At 37.2% G+C, this 27,430-nt stretch overlaps 1 protein-coding gene across 1 annotated transcript in view; it reads right to left on the bottom strand.

Annotated features, from left to right (window-relative positions):
* LOC114054230 (zinc finger and BTB domain-containing protein 10-like) overlaps positions 1 to 27,216 on the bottom strand; it is a 58,708-nt gene extending 31,492 nt beyond the window's left edge. The window contains exons 1-2 of the mRNA XM_027877407.1: positions 26,206 to 27,216; positions 16,580 to 17,498 (exon numbers count right to left, since the gene is read on the bottom strand). Of these exons, the coding sequence (XP_027733208.1) occupies positions 16,580 to 17,498; positions 26,206 to 27,216 (1,930 nt within the window). The remainder of the gene's footprint in view (positions 1 to 16,579; positions 17,499 to 26,205) is intronic.
* Positions 27,217 to 27,430: the final 214 nt, after the last annotated feature.

The raw sequence follows: 27,430 nt of genomic DNA, 5'->3' as shown, positions 1-27,430 counted from the left end.
CAGCAGTAGTAAACTCTTGAAATACAATATTTCATCTCATCTTAAAAAATCTTTTGAGGTAAATACTACAGGTGATATTATTACCATTTTAGAGAGGAGGAAACTAAAAGCTGAAAAAGACGATGACTTGCCCATTATAGTATTTGTAAAAAGTGCTTAGCACAGCACCTGACACCAAGTAAATGCCATATAAATGCTTACTACCTTCCCTCTCCTGCCCCTCTTCCCAGAATCATAAAAGTAGCTTGTCTCAAAGGTGGCATAAGAACCCAGGTCCAGTGCTTTCCACTACACTATTGTGCTATGTAAAGCACTGATGCCATCTGGAAACCTATTCAGCTTCTCAAAAAAGGAAATGTTTCTTTGCAAGGCTCATTCTGAAGGAATAAATTCATGTTAGCTTCTACTTTCAACTGCTGCATCATTAACAACAGACATGGTTTCAAATCCTACTTCTGATCTGTATGAACATGCAGGTAACATCCTCCCTAGATTTCAGTTTCTTCAGTTCTTCGTGAGGGACTAGATGTCTTGAGGTGGATTCTAGTTTTAGATATATAAGCCTATGAAGACAACCAGGTGTTTGTGTAGCAGAGTAGTTACCTGTAGCTATCAACATTACAAGCAGCAAAAATGACTTATACTGTCTAAATTCAAATTCTATCTGTAGACCGGTCACCAAAAATATAATATAAGAGGTATATTAAAGAGATTCTCTGAACTTAAAACCCAAAGGTGAACTTCCCAAAGTAATCAGATTTTTTTTGGCATTTAAAAAAAAAAAAAAAAGGTTAAATGATAATTTTCTAAGTAAATACTGGATTTCCTGATAATTTTTAAAAAGACTTCCTGGCACAAGGAAATGAACACTGGGCTCTAAATTCAGGGGGTTCAAATCCCACTGCCTACTACTTGGGTGACCTTGGGCAAATCTCTTAATATCTAACTTTTCTAACCTGTAAAGTGAGGGGGTTGGACTAGAAGGGGCCTTGATTGGACTTCCTCCCGATTCAAGCCATTCCAATGATCAATCTTACCTGTCCAGTCAGTTCAATGGTTTGAAGAAATTAAAAAGACTGTAAATTCTACAAACTATATTTATTTGAGACAAAATAAATACCTTATTGAAATGCACAAACATTTGTGTAAACCAAATAAATAGACAATTTCTACTGTTTTTCACACATGCTAATTATGGAATGTTTTGTCCTAAAAGTAGTATTTGGCAAGAAGGCAAAGGTGGGGTGGGGGAGGTTCATGGTCAAAGAAATACAAGATTTAGTTTTAACCTTACTACATGTTTATCCCACCACAATACACTGAGGTTGGTAATTCTACTAAAATTAACAAAAGGCTAGAATTTGCAAAGTGTGAGCCAATACTCAGAATCCCCAGCAGATGGCAAATCCATATTACCTCTGTATTCAGTCAGCTTCTTTTAAAACTAAAATCTTGATCAAAGCTGGAGACAAGCAATTTTGTTTTAAAAAATAAAATACATGGTCCTAATTCTTGTGATATAGGTGAAACAACAGCGGACTAGTAGTGCCAGTCCATACTTTGCTACTTGATAACTGTGTGACTTATGGGCTTCTCTTTTCTCATATATAAGATGGGAGTGATAATCCCAGCCTATACCACAGGGTTGAAGGGAGGATTAAAAATAAAGCAGGGGAAAAGTGCTTTGAAAATTGTGAAAAGAGGGGCAGCTAGGTGGCGCAGTGGATAGAGCACCAGCCCTGAAGTCAGGAGGACCCGAGTTCAACTCCAGCCTCAGACCAAACACTTGACACTTACTAGCTGTGTGACCCTGGGCAAGTCACTTAACCCCAATTGCCTAAAATAAAAAAAATTTTAAAAATTAAAAATTGTGAAGTTATAGGAACTGACCTATTACTACTATAATTTCAAATAAAGGGAAAATCTTCTAACAGTTCACCTAAAATTTGCAACCCCCTAATACTGTTTTAGGTAAGGACTATAAAAAGCCATAAAACTTAAATAACTATGATTGTCAACGAGCTCAGTCTCAACTAGCTCCCCTCCCCAAAACACCAACACTGCTAAGTATTAATTCATTTCAGATTCAAACACACTGATGCATTCATCAGAAGTTACAGAACAGGCAACCAATCATTCACTTGGCAAAGAAGTGGTTTTTTTTTAAACTCCTGGTGCTTAGAAATTCCTAACCTGACATAAGAACTAAAGGATAGAAAGCATCCAATACAGAACTCTTTCATGATATAATCTTCAAGTCATGGAAAATGAAAATCAAGCTAATACATCTACTGGACATAGATGGTCGTAGATTTAAAGCTGAAAAAGTCCTTTTAGGTCATCCGGTCCAACTCTCATTTTATAGATGAGGAAATGAAAGCAGCCGGCAAGTGTCTGAGGGAGGACTCAAGCTCAACTCTTTCAGGCTGCAAGCCTAGCATTCCATATACTAGGCCAGGATGCCCTTGCCATCAGCAAAATGCTATTTGAAAGGAATATTTCTAAGTTATTAGCTTCACCCCTTCCCATGGGGCTTTTCCTGATCTGCACCTCCAAATTACCTGACCGCTTAGGGGGAAAGTTTATATTTCTAAACACTCGCTTCAATAAAGAAAGAGCAGATCAGCAAACTAGACACAGAACTAAAAAAAACCCAGGAACACTGGGGGGGGGGGGGGGGCGGCCGGCGGGGAGGTGCCAAACACCAAAATAGAAATCCTGAAAAATAAAAAAATTAACAAAATTGAAAATAAAAAATATCCCAAATGAATTAACAAATACAGTTATGCATTAGCTTTAAAAAGTAAAATAGGTAAGCCACTAGGCTAACAACTTGATTTTTAAAAGTCACCAGCATAAAAAATGAAGTTAAGCTCACAACCAAAGAAGAATGAAAAGAAATTATTAGGCAGAATGAATTGGGCATATAATAAAACAAATACTAAATACTACAACAGAAATCTTGAAAACAAAATTAAAGTCAAAAAACAAAAACACTAAATTGATAAAGCCAGAGACTTTTTTTTAATTTAAAAAATAAAACCATATTACCAGTATCAACAGGAAAATAAAGGGCTTAAATAGCTGTACCTTGGAAAAAGAAATTTTTCTGAGCCATAAATACTCAAAAGCAAAACAAAACATAGGACCAGATGGTTAGAGGACAATTCCAATACTACACAAACTGAAAAAATAAAGGGGCGTTGCCCAAATTTCTATGACATAAATATGGTCCTGATACCTAAACCAGGGAGAGTCAAAACAGAAAAATACAAACCAATAAACATCCCTAACGAATATTGAGGTCAAAATTTTAAGCAAAGAAACCACAACAACATATTAAAAAAGATTACAACTCTGTGACCAGACTAGATTTATACCATCCTAGTAATGGAGCGCTGGTTTAATATTAGGAAAATTATAAACAAAAAAAAAATATGACTATACGTATCAATTACAGAAAAGGCTTTTGACAAGATACACTCATTTCAGTTAAAAACATCAGAAAACAAGAATGCAGGAAAAGTACAACTTTCCTTAATATGAAGAGTAGTATCTAATGAAATCGAAGAGTCAGTATTATCTGTAATGACAATAAACTAGATGCCTTTCCAAGAGGATCAGGGGTAGAACAGGGATGCCCAATTTCACCATTACTATTCAATATAATGCTAGCTGTAGCAATAAGAAATTAAGGAATAAGCCTACGAAAAGAAAAAATAAAAACATCACTTTTTTACAGATGATATGAAGATTACTTAAGAGCACACGAGCATTAATTAGAAAACTAATCAACTTCGACAAAGTTGAAGGATAGAAAATAAATTCACATAAACCATGAGCATTTCTGTATATAACCAACAAAACCCAGCAAGAAGAGCTAGAAATTCCCTTTAAAATAAACTTAAAATACTTGGGAGTCTATCTGCCATGACATAACAAGAACTAAATGAACACAATTACAAAACACTCTTTACACAAATACAGATCTAAGTAACTAGAGAAGTATTAATTACTGTAATATTATTAATATCAGATAATAAAAATGAGAACACTACCTAAGTTAATTTATTTATTCAGTGCCACACCAAACTGTTAAAGACTTACTTCACAGAGCTAGAAAAAATAATAAAAATCATATGAAGAACAAAAGATCAAGAATCTCAAGGGAAATAATGGAAAAAAAAAAGGTGAAAAGGAGGGGGTCTAGAAGTACCAGATCAGGTACACAATATACAGAAGCAAATAACTAGTATAGCCCAGTGTTTGATAAACACAAAGATCCCCAGGTCCTAGAACTCATTATTCTACAAAAAAACTGTTGGTAGAAAGTAGTCTGGAAGAAATGGCAGAAAGGAAGTTTAGAAATTCTCTCTATGAATGATTTGGTGATAAAGGGTCACGTCATAAATAAATTAGAGAACCATGGAAGAAATTCTCTGTCAGATATATACATATTGTGTGTGTATAATGATTTGGACATAAAGGGTGACATAACGAACAAATTAAAGAAGCATGGAAGAAACTACCAGTCAGATTTACAAATAAGGGAAGAATTCATACACACAAAAGCTAGAGAGGTTCGTTCACAAGATGGTAAGATGGACAATTTTGATGAAATAAAATTCAGATGTTTGTGCATGAGCAACACTATGTTAGCTATATTAGAAGGGAGAGAAATTGGCAGAAAATTTTTGCAGTAAGTTTCTCTAATAGAGTTTTCATTTCTAAGACATATAGGGAACTGATTAAGAAATAGGTAACATATACAAAACTGTGGTACAATTGAAAAGATTTTCTTTAGGACATGCTAACTAAAATGCTTTCCTTTTTCTCAACAAGGGTTAACAACTTTTCCAAAGTAATGATTTAAAAGTGAGAGGGTCACCTTAGCCTAATACAGGTTCCCCCTAAGGCAGAGAAAAATTCAACATTGAACTTCTGGGATTTCAGAAGTCCAGAAATCAAAATGTGCCTTGCAGAGTTGAACATTTATTTTTCATATTAAAATTTAAACATCCTGGGGAAGGTTTTCACCTTAGTGAATTACTAGAATTACGGGAAATGATGCCACAGTAGAAAAGGAGAGTAAAAGACTATTAAAAGGTAAAACCGGAACTCAAAACATTTAAGTGCAGTTCATAGTTTTGCCCAGGTTCTAGCCTTCACATAGGCTATGCCATTAAAAATTATTAAATGCATGTTGTTAAGGTTATAAATACCATTCCTATAGCTATGAAATACTGTTCTCTCACTAGTCTTCAATTATTCTCCGAAACTTCGGGTGGGGATGGGAGGGGGAGGTGTGAACCTACTCAGAATTTATCTGATATTTTCACTGCTGCTTCATATTTGTATTATCTACACAGAACAATTTGCTGCTACCATCTACTTCCTACACAAAAATACAATCTATTATTCCAATGTTATTCATACCATGTAACTTTTCAAGACGTCAAATTTTTATATTGGGATGTGTTACTCTAGACACTAAGATTAGAGTAGTAATGGCGTGTTTTTGGTTAATGATGGTAAATGTGGCTCTAGAAACAGGTAACTGTACCAATCACTTTACACTTTTAAAAGAGTTTAGAAAAAGGGTTTAAAACAGCTGTATACAAAGGATCAGTGCCATATCAGGAGGCCAGGATGGTGTCTGAATTTTCATCTCTTTAAACTGTTAACAAGTGTGCTTTATCTCTAAAGACACATGCTCACAGTTAGCTAAGAGAAACCAAGATTCTTCACTGCTTAAGGGGATGTATTAAGCATTATTTCATTATCTCTCAAGTCAGGGTGGATTTTCAAATGAATTGTTTAAATACTGTCTAAGCTATATCAAGTGCTTTTTATAAAAAATAAGTTTGCACTGAAAAATGTATAGCTCAGAAGTATGTAGGAATATGGATTATAATTATGTTTGCCAATACAGTTATATCCATGTTTACTGTGACAACAAAAAGTCATCTTTTAAAACCCACTATTATTTTCTAGTGATACTATATGACCATGAGCCATGGAACACCATAATCACCAAAGATTTAAAACTGACAGAGACAAGGGCATTGAGAAATGCTTGGTGGGTGTAAATGGGCTGAAACATTACCAACAATGTTTAGCAGACAAGAAATAGTAAGCATCATACAGGAAATCTATGGTCAGAAAAAGCTAGTCCCATTCAGATAAACTGTGAGAGAACAGATGAATAAAAGTCCTGCATTGATTGTTAAAACACAAAGAAGGGCCATGTTGGGTAGATGAGAAAGACAGGGATAACAACCAGAATAGGGTATGGGAAAGTGTTGAGTTATATACTACTGTAGAGAGGACCCACAGCAACAAAATTTCTCTCAATGTGTCAATTTGGCTTAACTTGGAGACTAGTGACTGATTCACTACACCTACATGCTCTTTTAAGTAAATGCCTTTCTTTAAACTCCAGCTTCTTGTATCTGACAGTTTTTTAGGTACAGAGCTGTGTCATTTTGATAGAAATATCAAGAGTCTCAGATCCTGAGAGCATTGGAGTAGTTCCATGTTCCCAACATTGCCTTCCCTCCAAAAGATCATTTTACTGGTTTCGGAAAAGTTTTAAAATTGTTTCCTAACTAAGTGCTGATAATCTACAAAGGGAAACAAAACACATAGGGTTTATTAACATTAAGCATAAATAACAAGTGTCACTATATTTAATGAGAATTATGTTTACCCCCCTAAGTTTTGCTTTATGGTGTAACAGACAATACTTCATCCCAAAATGGCAAAGTCTAAACATATAAAACTCTTTCATTCCTTCTTCAAATTAACACCCCCTTCTCCCAGCCAGGTCCTGGAACCACAATTAAATCAACTATGTCAATGCTGTCGGAAAAGGTACATATACTTCCCAGTAATTCTGCAAACCAAAACACTTATCCCAGTCTACTACCCATCCCCCACAAGGGTGGTCTTCCCCCATTAGAATGTAAACTCCTAGATGGCACTTTTTGTGTTTTTATATATTACTCTTAGCATACCCATCTGGTACATAGAAAGCACTTAAATTCGTTTTCATTCATTCAAACCAAAGGGCTCTTTTGGTAAGGCTCACTAAAAACATGCTTATTTAAAAAAAAAAAATTCCACTAATTACATCTAGGCCCAGCAGAGTACAAAGGCTTCTCAGTAAAATAATTAACATTTAGGTAAGGTTTACAAATTTTACAAAAGCTAAGTATTGTTGGTATTATTATGCCTATTTTACAGATGAGGAGAAAAGATCAAAGAGCTAGTGTCACAAAAGAGGTGGAATTTGAACCCAGGTCTTAACAAACTCCAAGTCCAGTACTCATTCCACTACTACATTGTGCTGCCTACATAGGAATACAAACAGTCCTGAGGCAGTCTGTTTCAAGGTGTGATTCAAATAAAGAACCCAAGCCTACCTAGCTTCCAGCTGCTCACCCCATTGCTAGAGCTATTATCTCAAGGTAGATGAAAATACTGTACAATTGCCCCCCCCAATTTGTGTAGTTTGTATATTCAGTCAACAAGCATTTATTAAGTACTTACTATGTGACAATGCAAATGTGCTAATAAGCACTAAAGATATGACAGAGAAAAAAAAAAACAAAACATTTCTATCCTTGAGGAGCTTCTAATGGGGAGGAGACGACATATACAAAAATAGGTACAGATGCAAAGTAGTCTTAAAAAGCAAGGCCTGGGCACCTAAGGGGATCAGGAAAGGGTTCCTACAGAAGGTGGCATTTGAGCTACTGAAGACAGGAATCCTAAGTAGGGAGGTGAAAAAAGAGACAATTTCAGGCACTGAGATATAGCTACAGATGGAGCATTGTGTGACAGGAATAGTAAGTAGTCCAGTATTAGCAGGTAGGTAGCTCAGTCCATAGCTTGTTGGACTTGGGAATCAGGAAGACCTGAATTTAAATCCTGAGATGCTAGCTATGGCCCTGCCTGACCCTTAACCTCTATCTTAGCTTCCTCATCTGCAAAAAAGAGGATAACAATCTCTACCTCCCAAGACTGTGATGAAGAATCAACTGAAATAGTGTAAAGCACTTTGCAAACCTTAAAGCGCTATAGAAATGCTAGCTGTTATTTATTATTTATTGTTGCTGGATTGTAGAATGCTGAAGGGGAAGTAATATACAAGAATAAAAAACAGAAAGGGGTAGTTTAGAGCTTTAAACGCCAAACACATAAGTTTATATTTATGGTTGAACTTAAGAGTAGTAAAAGGGAACCACTGAAGTTTATTGGTCAGATCTTTGCTTTAAGGAAAATCACTTTGGCAAGAGTGTGGGAGGATAAAACAGAGTAGGGAAAGTCCTGAGGGAGGGAGACCAGGTAAGAGGGCTATTGCTATAGTATATGCAAAGATTCCATTAAATTGAGAATAATACAAATTAAAGTTATATCAAGTCTTTTTTTTTAAATCAAGGTCTTATATCAATGACTTATTTAATCAAGGCATAGACACAAATAACTCTGGGTTCTAAAAAAGCTGCTGAGCAGAGCAAAGCAAATGCTCTGGCAAGTCTGACAAGTCCCAAGTTGCAAGTCTTTGAGGATGTGTTCAACAATGGATTATTTATCTGCCCTATGTGTTCTTAATAACACTACTAGGTGACACTTTCTGGGCCTCAGAAACTCAAGGATACCCTCTACTAAGGCAAAGAGATCTACACTGTTGGAGTGAGACTCTTCACCAAATCACATGCAATCAAAGAACACCACAGATTTTTATTTAAAAAGTGCTTAGATGATAATTCCTAACTGGTAAACTAAGATGAGTTTGAACTGGGTAGTTTTCTTTAATCTTTCTAAATATGTGCGGCCCTCAAGCTAATTATATGTACTAACTGCCACTTACAACAAACAGGCAACACACAAAAAATAAACTTAAGCCATCAGTCAGTTTCCCCCTGCTTGACTCTTCGTCAGGCCCCAGCCCCAGCTCCTCTCTCCCATGTCATCCCATGTCACTGTACCCATGCAACAGAACTGATAGCTCAAATGTGGCAAAGGAAGGAGATAAAGTGGAACAAAGAGAGAAGGAGTAAAAGGGGTTGGAGACCATAAGAGAATGTCCTGTGCCTAAAGACAAGACTGATATGTATGTGTGGTTGGTAAAATAGCTTCAAAGATGTTTTAAGTGGCTACTTGAAGGACAATGCTTTTTTGTGGTGGATCTAATATGCCCTGTTAGGAGGAAAAATTAACATTATTTTATGATCCCAAATCAATGTTTTAAAAATGTTCTAATGCAGTATTGTTGCTGTTGTTAAGTCCTTTCAGTCATGTAGGAAAATTGGTGACCACATTTTGGGATTTTCTTGGCAAAGATACTGGAGTGGTTGCCATTTCCTTCTCTAGTTCATTTTACAGATTATAACTGAGGTAAACTAAGTTAAGTGACTTGGCCAGAATCACAGAGTTAGTAAGTGTCTGAGGCTGGATTTGAACTCAAGGAAGTCTTTTTGACTTCAAACCCTGTGCTCTACCCACTGTGCAACCTAGATGTCCTAATCTAGCATTACTCTAATCATGTTTATAGTCCACTATCTTTAAGACTTATAGGCACATGTATAACCTGTATCAAATTACTTGTCTTCTCACTGAGGGAGGATGGGAGGAAGGGGGAGAATTTGGAACTCAAGTTTATTTTATTTTGGCTAGGCAATGGGGTTAAGTGACTTGCCAAGGGTTACAAAGCTAATAAGTGTCAAGTGTCTGAGGCCACATTTGAACTCAGGTCCCCCTGACTCCAGGGCCAGTGCTCTATCCACTGTGCCACCTAGCTGCCCTTGGAACTCAATGTTAAAAAAAGATTGTCAAAAATTGTTTTTCCACGCAATTGGGGAAAAAACAAAATATTAAATAAATAAAAATTATAGGAAGACTTAAGGTAAAGCCTGTGGTTTTACAGATATAAGATCAAATTTAACAAATACTTCAAAAAAAGCACCTGTGTTATGTGCAAGGCCCTGGGAAAACAAATTCAAATAGAAAGAAACAGTACCTGCCCTAGAGAAGTTTACTCTACTGGAAAGATACAACAGGTACCTAACAAATAAATACAAAGTAATTTGAAGAGGAAGACAGTGCTCATAACCTGAAAATAAGGAAAAAGCCCTCATGTAGGAAATGCTACCTGAATTTTACATAAGCAAGCTAGGATTCTACCAAACAGAGGTGAGGAAGGAGTACAATCCAGCCACATGGAATTTTTTGGGCAAAGGCAGTCAGGAAATGAAATGTTATATACAGGAACAGATAGCAAGCCAATTTGACCTGAACAGAGGGGGTATGAAGGACAGTACCAAAACAGCTAAACTGTGAAGTGTTTTAAATGCCAGAAGAGATTTCCTATTTCTCCAAAGAAAACAGGGAATCAAGAAATGCTGAATGGGAGTAGGGGCTATAATATGGCTGGTTCTGTGTTTTAGATGTATTGATTCATATGGAATATAGTCTGGAAAAGGAGGAGCCCGTAAAAGAAACCAACTAGGTTATTGAAATAACTATAACAGAGCATAAGGGAGTGGAGACGTGTGAGAAATACTGCTGAGGCTAAGTTCAGAGCAACTTGACAATTGTGGGAATAAACATGAAAGATGAAGGAGTCAAGGATGACTACAAGGTTATGAATTTGGATGTGAATGGAAGAATCCTGGTACTGTAGGCAGTAATAGATAAGTTCAATGCTATATACTAACCTGACCACCAATCCAAACCAAAGCTTTGAGACAAATACTATCAAGAAGCAGTATATTATTACAAAAGCAAGTTAATGCAAACTGATATTGCTGGTGAAATAGCAATAAGAAAACAGAATTCGTGTTCCTGCTTTCTGCTATACTTGATATATAAAAATATAAAACTGTTGGTGTTTGCTTTAGATTATTTACAGTAATGGATTAATAACAAGCATTAGCTAAAAAGGGGGAGGACAGAAACATTTATTAAGTACCTATTATGTGCCAGATACTGTGCTACAAAAGTATTTTTTACACATATTTTATTTGATCCTGAAGGTGGGTGCTATTCTTATCCCCATTTTACAGTTAAGGAAATGGAGGTAGACGGAGGTTAAGTGACCTGCCCAAAGTCATAAAGCTAGTAAGTGTCTGAGGTCAGATTTGTACTCAGGTCTTCCTGACTACAGACCAGGACTCCATCCACTGAGCCACCTAGGTGGCACTGTATTTAGATGCTATGGATACAAAAACCAAAATCAAATGTCTCTGCCCTTAAAAAAACTTACAACTTATCAGAGGAGGTAGGGTGTGCATGTATTCTCCCATTCTCTCTCTTTTTCTCCATTCTCAACCCCTCCTCCCCCATGTAAAAGAACAAAATAATTTTTGAAAGCCATCAGGAAAAGCCTCATGTACGAGGTGGGACTTAAGCTAAATTTTGCAGAAAACTAAGAATTCATCAGTTTGGTAACGATTTTTTTTTTTAAGGAAAAGTGTCAGTCAACAAACATTTATTAAGCAACCACTATGTACCAGGCACTGTGCTAAGCTCTGGGGATATACAAAGAGGCAAAATATAGCCCTTGGCTTCATAGAACACACAATCCAAAGGGGGTCAAAAACAAGCAAACCACTATGTACAAACAAGCTATATACAAAATAAATCAAGAAAACATAAAATAAGACTTGCAAAGAATTATGTCCAAGGGAGTACTACAGAATAATCATGTTAAATGCAACTGTGATGATTACTCCATTGCCTTATTTAATTGATTTTTATATACTTTAGAAAATTTTATAAGATACACAATTATGTTACTGACATTTCAGTTAAAAATAGCAGCTGGGAATACAACCACTGTCTCTCCCCTCTCTTTACCAAAGTGGATGGGGGGGGGGGAGGGAAAAGGAGAAGAATAGACACACATTTAACTTAACTAATTTTATAGTAAACATCAACATAAAGGTTCAAAAAATGCTTAGGGCTTACTCTAGCAAAGCACAATGCTCCTTGGTTGAAGAACAAATGACCAAGCTCTTCCCTCAACAAGGTCTAAGGTAAGCAGCAGTTATGACTCCATCTCCAGCTCTCCAACACATCTAGCCATAGAAGACTGGGTAGTGGGGTGGAGGTGGGAATGGGAGCAGCAAAGCCTCTCCAAGATAGTTCCAAGCTCTGTCTAAAATTAATGCAGTTTCCCATTTTTACTTTCTGGGTATTTTTTTAAATTTATTTATTGATTTTTAATAGTCTTGCAAAAATATTGAGTTTCAAATTCCTTCTCTCCAACCTTTCCCCTATCCATTGAGAAGGCAATGATAACGACTATACATGTGAAATATTGCCCCCCCCAAAAGGCAAGAAAAATAAAGAAAATGAAAGAATTCTATTTCAATTTGCACTTAGTTCATCAGTTCTCTCTCTGAAGGTAGATACCATTTTTTATCAGAAGTCCTTTGGAATGGTTTGAATCACTGTATTGACCAGAGTAGTCAAGTCTTTCCCAGTTTCTTACAATATTGCTGTTACTGTATACTATAATCACCTGGTTCTGCTCACTTCACATAGCTCTTTCCAGGTTTTTCTGAAACAAACCTGCTCAAAATTTTTATATAATAATATTCTATTGCAATTATATACCACAACTTGTTTAGCCATGCCCCAACTGATGGGCATCCCCCTCAATTTCCAATTCTTTGCCACCACAGAGTGGCTATAAATAATTTTGTACATATAATTCTTTCCCTTTTTATTTGATCTCTTGGGAATACACAACTAATAGTATTGCTGGGTCAAAGGGTATGCACAGCTTTATAGCTCTTGGGCATAGTTCCAAATCATTCTCCAAATGGTTGGAGCGGTTCATAACTCCACCAACTGTGTCCCTATTTTTCCACATCCCTTCCATCATTTGTCATTTTCCTTATTTCTGTCACGTTAGCCAATCTGATGGACGTCAAAGCTGTTTTAATTTGCATTTCTCAAATCAACAGTGATTTAGAGCACTTTTTCATATGACTTCAGACAGCTTTGATTCCATTTCTTTTCAATATCTGTCTATTAATGCCTTAAACTAACTTTACAAACAAAAATTTCTATTTCTAAAAGTTTTTAAATAATAAAATCCCCTTTTCATTAACCCAAGAGTAATGTATAAGATGTAGAGGAAGCACTTAATCTAAAAAGATGTTTAGTTCTACTTGTAATAAATATACAATCTAGAAAAATAAAAATTTAAGGCAGTTCACCAAAGAAAGCCAGAGAAAGCCAATACTTAATATGTAAAACTGAAATTCTAAAACCTCTGGTTTCTATATCAATAATTCATTTGGTAATTGTTCTCCCAAATATATCATCAAGGCAGGTTTTAACTATAATTAGGAAATTTTAGAAGTAATCCCCGAAGTTCCAATCTTTGAACAGAATGACACCAAACCTTTTCTGTTTTTAATGCTATTATCATAGAACATTAGTGCTAGACAGGACCCCTAAAGATCCAATCTTCTCATTTTTCTTCCTGATTAGTACTCTTCCATTACAATGCCTAAAGATCTAAAAAACCATAGCAAGTATCATTGATTCGTCAAACTATCTATTAGATAGTTAGATTAGGCTAATGCTCCTAAAAGAAAAGAGTCTCGTTTGGATGCCAAATGCTGGTCAGACTATGTCTGGAATGTTATACTCAATTCTAGAAGCCACGTTCTAAGAATACTGACAGCAGCACTGTGAAGTGAAAAAAACCCTAAATATGGTGCCCCAAAGCCTGGCTTCCCATCCTTGCTCTGCTGCTCTGTGGCCTGGATACCTTTGTCTGAAAATGAGGAGCTGGGGATTAAATTCAATTTTCAGCTGAATGGACCCTTAGAAAGCATGTAGTGGTACCCGCTCACATTTTACAGGTGAAACAAAAAATTTGTGCAAAGTCACATAGGAAAGTAAGAGGCAGAGTCTGGAAGTTAGCCTAGGCTCTTTTCCTCCAAATTCATCACTCTTTCCAGGTAGCTGGAACTCTTGAGGTCCCTTTCAGCTCAAAATCCATGCTACTATGAACCTGGAAGACTTTCAAATGAACAGCTGTCAGAGTCTGAAAACCATTTTTGGGTTAGGTATGAGATAATAAAGAAGACTAGATATAAATATAGCTCCAGTTAGAGCAGGGAGAAAAACCCATTTTTACCTATTAAGAACCATACATAGGAACTGATGCAATTTAGCCCAGAAGAGAAATTAAAAGATAGCTGTCTTTTTAAATAAATCAAAAGAAATCATGTGGAAATACAAACTTGTTGCTTGCTGCTTTCAGAAGGCACTGGAAGAACAAACAGCAAAGGAGACAGATCAGGATTCCAATCCCAATATTCTGTTCTTAAGCAAGTCTCTAACTCTCTGGGTTCAGTTTACAGTTCTATGATCCTCATCTATAAAATGTATGTATCAGAGGAAGAGAAAGAGACTAGATGATGAAGATCCGTCTAAATCCTGTAACTATGATCTTAACTCAAACCAATGGGGAATAAGTTATAGAGCAACAGACTTGGGCCTAATGAAGAATTTTCTAAATATTATACTTGAAGAAGGCTGTACTATTAAGTAGTTATCAATAGAAATACTCAAGCAGATGTGGGCAGTCATCTAATACGATACTGAAGAAGGACTTCTGCAGTATCACTATCCCTTCTACATCTAAGCTACTTCTTGTCACAGAAAATTTTAGGTGCCCAGTATTTGGAAACACTGTTTAGTTGTGTAAAATACTGCTGTACCGTAAATGGACTAAGCCATACTACTGAAAGTCACCAATTTTGTAATTCAAGATAAAACTCTTCTGTAACCAAATGAATTTAGTAATTTCTATTCCTTTAGGACAAGAAAAAATAAATCACTACAATTGCTTAAGAACATACCACACCACAAAAGAAACTTCAAGAAAAATTAAATCATTTAATAGAAAGCCAGTAATAACAAAAATTCTAAGAATAGCTGACATCTATTTAACACTTATATTTTATTTGATCCTCATAAAGTTCAGAGATCAGTTACCACTGTTGCTATTCCCACTTTACAAGCTTAGAGAGGTTAAGTGGACTGCCTATGTGCACATAGTTTCTAAGTACCAGAATCCAGTGCTCCTCTGATTCAAGTCCAACTTTGTAAAGTGCTCAGCACATTACATTGCCTGGCACAGAGAAGGTGATATATAAATGCTTACTGCCATCACCAATGCCAGCAGCTCACCTTTCTACACATACTGTATAGCATGTACCACTTGCCTATAGTACAGTTCTAATTTAAGACATCCTTTGAGATCCTCTATATTAACAATTAGGCTGGTGTAAAGAATTCTACTTTCTTTTTAAAAAAGAAACAAGAACTTACATATAGTTATTTATTGCTCAAAACAGCATCTTAAAGGGCTTTTTAAAAATCAGTCCATACCCTTGGTAAAACAGAAACAAAGTTGTAGAGCAGAAAGTATCTGCTATACACAGTCAATGAAAGTACATTTCTATCCCAACGAAAGAAAAACAAAAACAGTAACACAAGATGAACCATTTCACAAAAAATGGTGGTTTGCCCCTTGGGGAACTAAAGATAGGAATTCTTTACTAACAGAAAGAAGATAGCACTAGCATGGTCACTGTAGCTATGTTAATGTGGTTGCCACTGGCAACCAGATTTTTCAAGCATATCACACTTTCAGCAAGTCACAATTCTTCGAGGCAACATAAGCATTAAATCATATTTGACAGTGGTGGACAAGTCTGAGGCATATAAAGGAAACCTCAAAGCCACTGGGCTGCTTCTTCAAATACACCGGAATTAGGAACAGATAGTATTGCAAAGGAAACTCATCAACCTAAAATCTTTCTATAGAAAGGCACTTGTCCTTCCTCACCTCACACTTCACTCCATACTCCCCTCACAAAAGGAAAAAATAGCACTCTATATTTGCTCATTCCTATCCTGAAGGCAAGAAAAACTCCTGTTGCCAATCCCTAAAGTCTCAGGACTAAGACATACCTTGGAAAAAAAAAAAAAGAAAAGAAAAGGGGAGAACACAAATGACATAATAGACATCTAGCTCTTCTAAGTTCATTGAGGCAGAAGTATTGAGCTTAAGTTAATTTGGTTTATAATCTTCTCTATCACATATACTAGCTATCAAATTTCTAAAGTGATCATGATTCTTTAAACATACGAAGCAATCTCAATAGAAAGTCAAATTATTTACATTAATTGTTAAATATCTATTTAACAACGGCTGATAACTCTGGATCTATTAAGTTGGAAGAATTAACTAAGGGCAATCCAAAACTCATAAACTACATTTCTACTCCCATACTCCACTGAATCTAAAAGTAAGCACAGAGCAAACAGCAAGGAAAGTGAGAGAAATATTTTTAGCATGCTTTTAAAAATATAAATTGACCAATTAAGCCAGTTCATATACAGCTGCATTTACAACAATATTCTAATACATAATTCACAGCTTCATTAAAATATACAATATAAACAGTATATTTTCAAAAAAAAACAAATAGAATTAAAACACTTCAAAATTCAAACATCCAAAGAAACACAAAATAGTTACCTGGCTCTTCCTTAATAAATTGCAAATCCTCTTCTTGGTAAGAAGCAGATGTCTGCATCACTGAGCAATCTTCTAAGTTCTCTTCATTATTAGGTGGTATATTATAAATAAATCTTTTTGTAGTTTGGTTTTTTCTCCTTGCTTTGCCAGTTTCTTGTATTCCCTGTGATCCCATATCATTCCAAACAAACACTTTTGACTGACCTTGGGATTCACTCTCAGCAGTTTCAGGTGAACTATCCTGGACCCAACTACAGTCATTCATTTGGTAGTTTTCTATTTGGCCCTCATCAATACTGCAACCATCATTTTCACTTTTTATACTACTTGCCAAATTCGTAAGATTTCGAGTTGCCCAAAATCTGGCAACCTTCTGATCCCTCGATGAAGGCAGACCATCTCTACTAATAGATCTCCGGTTATAGTCCACAACTACAGACTCTGGAGCTTCTGACTTTATGCTTATATTTAAGGCATCTTTAATAAAATTGCGGCAAGATTGAACAACTTCAGTCATCTGAAGGTAGCTGGCCACTGACATTACTTCAATGGCATTTTGGCTAGTAAGCACCAGATTACCAGAATACAAGAAGTCCAAGATGACTGAAAAACCTTGAACTGCAGCAACATCTAAATGGGTAACAGTGGTTTGGTTACGGTTTTCTTTGTTTGGAAGGTTTTCTTTGTTTGTAAAGCAATATAGAGTCTTGAAATAACGGCTGCCTGCAACCAGGATGTTCTTGTGAGCTCTGAAAACTCGTCCGCTCACCACAATGTCAACATCACAAAGAATGCCTTTCTTCCTCTGCTCATTTAGTTCTTGAAGAAGTTGATAACAATAAGAGTTCTCATTTGGCCGACTGTTATAATCACAGTATCCCTCTTCATTAGTTGATTCTGATGGTACTCCTTCTGATTCCTGTAATTAGACAGAAAAACAAATATGAATTTGAAATCAATTTCTTTTTTAAAGTTTTAATGCTACCTGGAATAAAATGAATAATTTGCAGTGCTGCTATTCTATCTTTTAAGAGAACAATAATTAAACTGACTGACTTGTTAATAGTAACCATGTTTTGTAATTTCTCTCACAAAGATGGGAGGAAGAAATGGGAAAAGAAACATTCTCTCCCTAAGGAAAAAAAAAACAAAACAGAATTCCAGTATACCTAATAGCTCTGAATATGGGACCAAACTTCAGGAAAATACCAGAAAGAAGCATGATGCTTCTGATCAATCTGCTTGGACAGATACAGTAGGGCACTTTAAGGAACTAAAATTCATAGTTCTAAATTCTTTCACCATTCACAATGATTATGAGTCTTCACCATTCACAATGATTATGAGTCAGTTGTCCAAAGGTATTATATTTTTTTTTTCCATCTCAACATCTTCCCTCCCCCCCAACTTTCTTTCCTCAAGACTATCCTATACTGTAGCTTACATAGCATTTTACAGGTGTGGAAATGAAGCTAAGTATCAGAGCTAAAAATCCAGCCCAAGACTTTTAACTTCAAACTTATTGCTTTTTCTACTACACCAACTTGACAAACTGGAAATCTGGAATGTTTATTATTATTTATTTTCCCCTATTAAAGAAATCTCTCCAGATTTCTTTAATCTGGGAATAAGATTTTAATTTTTATTTTTGGATGAAGAGCCAGCACAAATACAGCATATATGATTTTGAAAATTCTCAGGTTTTCCTAATTATCAGATATAAAAGAATGAGAAACCTTTTCCTGCCTATATAAATCTGACAAATCCTCTTTACATTGTTATTCTCTACTAAGAGGCATACTGTCAAAGTAGAAAAAGCACTGTAATCAAGAGAGAAGTGGGTTCAAAATCTCATGTGTAACCATGGTCAAATCACAGTTGAGTTTCAGCTGCCTCATCTAAGAAATGGAAATAATATCTGTAGTACTTGTTCCAAAGGGGGAGATAGTGAGATAATGTGAAGCACTTTTACAGCTCCTTCAAGTACTGTATAAATGGATGGCATTTATTTATTTATTTATCCAGATTTAAAATCTGGAACCAATAGTTCTTAGCTTCAGTTAAAGCTTGTGCACTGATTTTGGTAAAACTGAATAAAAAAAATACAACTTTACTCATAAGAATTATTCATCTTTTTCAAGAAGAAACAAATATTTTGTTAACTAGGATGATGAAGAGAAAAATGCTGATCATTTAAAACCAGAAAAGTATTTTCTCTTCAGCAATATTTTTAAAACTTTACTATGAGGGGGAGGAAGGCAGTGTGTTACCAATCCATAAAGGCTGGCCTTGGAATCACAGAACCAGGTCCAAGTTAATGGAACCAAGCCCTCCTTAACAGCTGAGTGACCACAAGCAGTCATTGGACTTCTCAGCACCTATAGTATGTGTCAAGATTCCAAGTTAGGGATGATTAGTTAATATGCAGAGGGGAGGGAGCTCTCACTCACCAAACAAGTTGTTTTATACACCAAGATCTGCTCCCCCCCCCAAAAAAAAAAACCAGGAGAAGGGAGAACATGAATTCTAGCATTTATTCTGTGCTCTACATATTATAAAGATAAGAATTAATTGCTGTCATTCACAACTAAAAATTTGTGCCATCTATTCTGGCAAATCAAATTCTGAAACAAATCAGAATATTCTTGAAGTTAAATTAAAATTATTTTCTTATTGTTTGGATTAGTTGGTTATTAAACAGTTTTAAGGAAGTTTTCATTGCTTCTGTGTTCAATACCTCCTACTCACATTTGAATAGTAGCACTGTGCCATATGTTTGTTATTAGCAGCTGTTAAACATGCCTTTCAACTGAAGCTTGTCAAGTCAAGATGTGTACTCTTGAGGACAAAAACTGGAAGTGCTTTTCCTTTAAATCACGTGTCCCCAAAGAGAAATTTGAGGATTTTAATAAAGGACAAGAATCAGCAATTACATAGCACTATAAAAAAAAGTGACAATGAATAAAAAAAAAAGAGCACAAATTACAAAATTCTTGATGGAACCTAGAAGAAATTAGAAAATAGACCAATAAATTTTAAAAGGTCAACCAAGCTTTATATTTGTTTTTTATAAAAATTCATGTTAGTGGGTAAATTCTGAGTAGGAGGATTTTTCTTTGGCTTAAAGTCATCAGTATGCAGAGGTGGGATGGTGAAAAAAACTTCAAGTTCCAAAATAAAGAAAAAAGTTTACCTAAATATTAAAATTAGATGAACAAGAACAATTTGAAGACTCAGATAAGTCCAGGACTTTATACAGGTGGGCGGAGTATTAGTTTATAATTTCTGGAGACAAGTATAGTCATGAAAAGGTAAGAACTAGAACGAAGAGAGAACCAACCCCTACTTCAACATCTATGTTTCTTACACGTGGTAATCTAGCCTCTGCCAGAATACCATCAGTGCCAAGGATAAGAATAAAGATTACTGAGGTTGAGAGATTACGTTAAGTTATTTGCCTGAAGCCATACAGAAATATTTTGCAATGCCCTTTCACAAGCTTCAAATCCCATGCTCTTTCCAATAAATTTTTACATGGCTCAAATTGTTATAAGATCCTTCCTACATTGAACTGAAATCTATCTCCTTGCGACTTTTTCACCACTGGTTCTATTTCTCTCCTTTGAAACCAAGCACGATAGATCTCTAATCATTCTTGTGGTTTGTTTTGTTTTTTAAAAGCAAAGAGTTCTGTGAACAGATCAACTAATTTAAAGATTCATTTATAGAAAATGGTGGTTAATTTCAGATACAGAAAGTTCTTTAGGAAAACCTAGGATCAAAGTTTGTGATTTAACACCCCTCACCCCTTAGCCTAATATTTACTTATTCTTTTTGATGTCCTGGCTTCTCCAATTAATAGCTATGTAATCAAGAGGTAATCACAAGAAACTACAACCCGAATTGCTATATGATGGAAAGAAAGACAATTAAGTTTGGGAGTTACTTGACTCCAGTGATGTTGGACTTGTCACTTAAGCTCTGTCTCTCAATTTTTTCTTCTACAAAATGAGGAAGTTGGACTAGATGGAATCTAAAAAAGGTCTCTTTTGCTTCTAGATCCATTTTTTCATCTACTAATGAGTCTAAAACAACACTACTTAGGAAACACAGTGCTGGATGTGAAATCAGTTAGATCTAGACTTGTTTTGTAGTCCTTTGAATTTATTGGGCAAATTACTTTGCCTTTCTCAGCTTTGGTGTCTTCATCAGTAAAATGAGGACAATAATACTTGCACAATCTAACTCACAGGACTGTGGGGAAAGAACACTGTAAAACTTTAAAACGTTATACAAATGGAAGGCAGTATCGATTACCTACTCATAAGGTTGGTATAAGAATCATATGAAATAATTAAAGTACTTTGGAACTCAGAAGTGCTACAGAAAATCACTGGCTATAACCATACATTTTGCTTTATCAAGTAACTATTACTACCTTTGTGATGAGGAGAAATAGAGAGCTAATAGCCAAGTTAATGAGTGGTAGGCATCTAACACAGCTCTAAGACTAACCCACTTAAAAGCATCTTAATAAAACTAAAACCTGAATACATATAAAAGGGTAAGGAATAATTCCCTAAGAATTGTTATTATAACAAAACAATCTGTAGCAGCAATTTGAAGGAGAGAAAACACACACACACACACCTCAGCATCTTTCCCCACCATTTCTTCCAATTCGATACAAAGAATAATGAAGATAAATTACGTAACATTTGGACAGGAAGAATAAGAGATAGTACAGCTTAATTTCCATTTGCCTGAATTGTTTGCTCCCGCATCTAAACAGTGATATATACACACACACACACATACATATATACACACACACACATTCATAATTATAGATACACACATATACACACATACATAAACACACACACATACATCACATATACACCTTCCAAACCAAACTCATGTGTGCTACACCTATGTCCAGTAGAGACACTGGCTTAAAAACAAGTTGGGGGGGGGGGGGGGGGGGGAGGGGGGGCAGTGGATAGAGCTCCTGCCTTGGAGTCAGGAGGACCCAAGTTCAAATCTAGCTTCAGACATTTGACACTTACTAGCTGTGTGACCCTGGGCAAGTCACTTAACCTGGACTGCCTTACTAAAAAGGCAAAAAAGAAAAGTAAAGAAAAGAAACAAGTGCCAGGAGGCTAAGCAGCTATATATATTACAATTTTTCTGGAACAAATGCACAAAGTGCCTTTTGATCCCCTAAATGAACAGCAAAACTAAAACTTCTCTATCATCCAAAGAGATCATATTCACCAAGATCACATCATTCCAATAGTTTACCCAAGTTATATCTAGCTAATGTGTGCAACAGAGCAGAAAGATAAAAAATCTTAAGAGTCTGGCTAAATTAAAAATTTTAGGTTAGCTTTAGCTTTCCCCTACAAACCAAGGTGTAACCAAGAAGCAAATTTGATTTTGAGTTTTTATTTTCTTTTCTTTCTTCCTACAGTCTGTTTAAAGGCTGTAATGGCCAGGGAAATACCTAAATAGAAAGGGATATAAAGTGGGTCTAAATCCTGACAAAATGGATAAATGACACTAAATAATCAAGGGAGGACTTCATGAATTTTTTTTATGAAAAAAAAAAAAAGTTTTAAATCATTAACAGTGTTCCATAGTAATTTTTTTGCTGTTAAGTTTGGAAAACATATTTCCAAGGCAAAAATTACACAGTAGTATTATGTATAGTTAAGAGACTAAGTCTATACCAAAAATATCAAGACCGCTTTAAGTTCATAGAAAATGAATTTAAGCAAGTCTACCAGCACATTCTGATTTCTCACAAATGCTGAGGAATTCACTTTGGCAAACTCAACTAACAGGTATTATTTATACTTGCTAAAGAGTAACTTCAGGGTGCATATCCCAAGCTAAACAACTGTGAAGCCTTGGTATACTTAAATTTCTTTAAAGAATATTACAAAATATTATTCTTACCACAACCCAGACTGCTAAAAAAAATAAACATATCTGAAATGTATAGTAAAAAACCCTCTCTTAAAAACCATAACTGAAGATATCATAATATTTTCAACTGTTGAACAAGTAACCAATAACTAATGGATTTATGTAACACCCAATTCCCTCAAACTACAGGGAGTATAACTGTGTTGTATAGTACAGTATATCACATTATATTATATAGTGTATCATTCACACTTAGAATATCTAAGTCCAGAGAGTTCAAGTAACTTGCCCAAGGTCACAATGCTACTTAATGGTACCTCCCAATTAGAACTAGTCTCTGTCTTCCTTTCCACTACACAAGGTAGCTATGAAATAAAAAAAATGCCACTTACACATACAAAAGTTATTTTCTAATATTTCAGGGATTCAAAAATAAATTGGAGAAACATTTTAATGTAATTTAGAAGAAGCCAAGAGATTAGAAAGCATTAATAGTAATCATGCCCCTACCACCTGTACCCTCCAATGCCTTATCGATATGAAATTTAAAAGTAGCAGACTTGGGCAGCATTAATGCTAGGAAAGATTGCTACACTAAAAAATTACTTTAGTCTGAAGGAAATACATGAAAAGAATGCTGAGCTAGGAAATTTAGGTAATCAAATTGGTTTTTAAGTAAGCTTCATCTCTAACTATTTCTCCCTCTTGCTTCCTGGGTAAGGGTCCCTCACTTTGTTTCCAATTTGTAGATCTGAAGGAGTTAGTTGTTCAACTGCAGGGAACCATTCATGCCAAATGAAGAGAAAGCTGACAGATTTGCTTTAACCTTCTTTGCTTCAACTGCCATTCAGTTCTAATTCTGATATATCAGCAAAAGAATTCGAGCAGAATGATCAATCAGAAAGTCATTGGAGACAGGCAGACAGGAGAAGAGTCACTGGTCTGATCTATCAATTAACTGTCCGAAAATATTAACTACAGATTTGGGGTGTGCTGTCACTTTTATAATAAATATATAAAGGGACTGCCTTCATTTCCATTTTCAAAAATTTCAAAACCTAACAACTTATTGAAGTTATCTGAATACAAACTTTTTTTTTTCAGACACAACCACCATATCTCATCAAATCCTTCAAATACATACTAATAAGAATTAACTTTGGACCAGTATTAAAATACAGTCACCTATGGGTAAGCACAATACTGCAGACTATGACTAGGGATGGAAACACTCCTCAGAAGTTTAGGATAAGAAATGAAGCCAATTTAAACACCTGGAAATACCTGGAGTAACATGAACAGACCTCCCACAACAACCAGTTCCCACATATACAAGTAATAACACAGTAATAACAACATAATAACAAGTAATTAGCAGCCCAATTTTGCATTTAACCTAAAATAATGGTGTGAAACCTGTCAGTAGTTTGTAATTTGTAACAGTAAAATATTTTGATGAATTCTGACAGTCAAAGCAGTCTCTAGACATGAGTGAAATTTGTCCTGTAAAGGTGCAATATTCTTTGATTCTGGCACAGGAATAAAATGGATTACAGCCAGAATGGATTAGAAATAAAAAGTAGAGAGACAAGGAACCACTAATCCAACACTAGTAAGACTGTACCCCTAAAGAGTACATACTGTGGAAGACAAAGTACAAGGATGCATTGTACCCAAGAACAAGTACAGAGCTTCATACCCTGTATCACACAAATGTTTGGTATATGAAGGATGTGCCAAAATGCAAGTGTGAGCTCACAGATCTTAAGGGCTGAAAAGGACCATCTAGTTCAGGGGTTAGTCCAAGGGTTCTCAACATTTTTTTTTTGGTCACAGACCCTTTATCAAAATGTTTCAAGCGCATAAAATAAAACATATAGCATTCCAAAGCAAACAGATTAGACTGAAATAGTTTTCAAATTACAAGTTACCAAATCCTAGGTCAAGAACTCCTGATTTAGCCCAACCCCATCATTTTACAAATGAAGACTGTGACCCAGAAAGACTTACTATTTGCCCAAGGTTACAAAAGGTAAAGTACCAGAGACAAAAATTTGAACCCTAATCCCCTGACTCCTAATTCAATTCTGTACCCTATCAGGTATAAGAAAAATTTCATTAATAACATTTTACTTAAAATGGTGTTTGCATAAAGCCATTAATTTTCAAGTATTAGACTAGGAGTTAAGAGACTTAGAATCTGGTGTTAGTTCTCACACTGCCAAGCTTGTGAGATCTTGGGCAGCAAATCATTTGGGCTTAATCTCATCAGTAAAATGAAAAGATTGAAAAAGATCTATAATCTAATAAGGTCCCATAAAAATATAATAATAATGAATTTCACGGTGTTGCTTATGTACGGAGGTCCCCCAGAGGTACTTCTTGGGGCCAAACAAAATTTATGTCATCACCATGTGCCATTGTCTGTTGTTAAGAGGCTTGATAATACTATTTGACTAGACTAACTTAGTTACTTAGACTACACACTAAGTTACAATTTTAACTTGATTCCTGTGCTGTTATGAATAAAAGACAGATCAACTACAAAGTGAGATCTCTAAATATGGATCATCATTTTAATCACTTCAATTCACTGCACTGACACCTGAGAGACTGCATCTGTATAATTTAGTGAGGTTGTTGACAACTGCCTCTAAAGATGAATTCTACCTACTAACTGAAACACACCGTATACACCAAATCCCCAAACCAGCTTAGCTTCAAGCTGGATAACATCAAGATAACACGCCAAACTACAAATTCCTATTATTTCATTAGGTTTGGCTCTGGGAATAATATCACGCAGCTCAATAGCCAGCCACCACAAACTGGTCTATTCATGACTTCTGTCACTTTGGCAAATAGTCAATTACTTTGATAAAAAGGTAGAAGTTAATGGCCTGATGTAAATAGTTGTATCTGCTCATATCATCCTACCTCTAACAAGGAGGAAAAAAAAAGATACCTAATAACCAATACTTAAAAGCTATTTTACAGTAAGTTTAAGAAAAGAACAATGCCCAGAGACAAGCCTGTAAACAATATTTCTTTAAGCAAAAGAGATGAGTAAGTCAGAAACAAAGTGCCTGCTTCCACAGAACTTCTCCTATTCTACAATCTGTTCAAAATTTCAAATTATCTTGATTTAACAAAAAATTACTGAAAGGGTTGTCCTAAAAAGTTGAAGCAAAGGATGTCATTGTTAAATCGGCTACTAGCCTTCAAACTAGACTTGGCTCAGCACTCACCACCAATAATAATATTAACATTAGTCAAGACCCATAAAGTCACAGGCATATTTTAAATGGGTTGTCAGTGCTGATAAACTTAAGACGAATAGAAAATGCAACCTTTTAAGTGAGAAACTGCAACCTTTTATGTGCCTAAGGAAACCTAATCTTGATCCAATCAGATAAGATACAGTAAAGCAATCTGCTTATTAGTCACAGAAGGTAAAACTGGTCTTTAACGCTAATTCTGCATAAGAATTAGAATTGTCAGTCACCCATCAAACATTTTAAAACCCATTCCCCAACACGGCTCCCCGAACCCTCACTCCCCAAAGGCTCCCACTCAAAACCTACAATTCCCTACAATCAGAAAGACCCCTCCACCCAGAAACAGGAGTTCCTGGGGAGGTAAGCCTTCCTCAGAAAGGGTCCGGGAAAGCAAGGAGGGTTTGAGCCGTGCCGTACCTGCGTGTTGGATTCGTGAAGTCTGTGCTCCGCGGAGAGATGATGCCTGAGGAGGAGGGCTCTCTTGTAGTTACGAGTCCCCCTCGAAAGCTCATCGTGGCCCACTATGGGCAAGTCCCCACTGCCCCCATCCTCGGGAGTCTTTTGGCACCAGGAGCAGGACATGAGGCCAGTGTCCTGGCAATACTGCAGCCAAGAAAACTCCTTCAGCCAGGAGGTTTGGAAAGAACAGTGCAGCTTCTGCAGGAGGGACTTGGGCCGGGCCAGCGGGAAGTGCTGGACGCTCTCTCCTTCCCCGGCTCCCACGCTGCTGCCCTCCGCCTCATCACCCCCATCGCCTCCCGACCGCCTGCTGCTGCTGCAGCTGCCGCCTTCCGCCCCGCTGCCGTCGCCCAGACTCGCCCCCTCCTCCTCGTCCTCGCTGCTGTCGCTCAGGGACGCCCCGTCCTGCACCAACTCTTTCCCCTCCAGCACATCCAGCTCGAGGTCCTCGTCAGCCGTCCCCCGCCCATTGAAGTGCCTCGGGGGCCACGCCGAGGCCTCCGCGCTGCCGCCGCTGCCATTGTTACTGAGACCCCCGCCACCGCCTCCTCGGAAGGCCAGAGTCCGGCGGTTCCTCTCTGCGAACATGGGGCCCCCGGCGCCGCCGCTACCGCCGCCGCCACCGCCCAGCGAGGCGGGGCCGCCCCCGTCCTGCGCGAGAAGCAGGTCCTTCCCTTCCTCAGCGGCGGCGGCGGCGGCGGCGGCTGCTGCAGGGGCAGGGGCGGCCGTGGTGGCGGCGGCCTCCAGGTCTTCGGGTTCCAGGCCCTCCAGTTCCACTTCCTCGTCCGCCCCCCGCCCATTGAGCTGCTGTTGCTGCCGCGGCTGTTGCTGGGGCGGCCAGGCCGAGGCCTCCCCGCCGCCACCGTTATTGTTCGTGGAGCCGCCGCCGCCGCCGCCGCCGCCGCTGCTGGCGGTGACCAGCCCGCCTCCTCGGAACGCCAGCGTCCTGCGGTTCATCTCAGCGAACATGGCGCGCGCCGCCGCAGCCGCCCGGTGCCCCCGGCTCGCGCCCGGTCTCGAGCTCCGTCTCGCGCTCGCTCCGTGCCCCCGTCTCGCGCGCTCCCTCGCTTTGCTCCCCCTCCTCCTCCTCCTCTTCCTCCTCCTCCCCCGCCCCCCTCCCACCCACCCACCCACCCCCTACCCCCGCCCCTCACGCCCCGGTCTCGCGCTCCTCTTCTCTCCC

This window comes from Vombatus ursinus, unplaced genomic scaffold (assembly GCF_900497805.2).
Source record: "Vombatus ursinus unplaced genomic scaffold, bare-nosed wombat genome assembly UNPS02014812.1, whole genome shotgun sequence".
Classification (NCBI taxonomy): Eukaryota; Metazoa; Chordata; class Mammalia; order Diprotodontia; family Vombatidae; genus Vombatus; species Vombatus ursinus.
Note: the sequence above shows the minus strand (reverse complement) of the source record. Positions and strands in the feature narration are given on the sequence as shown.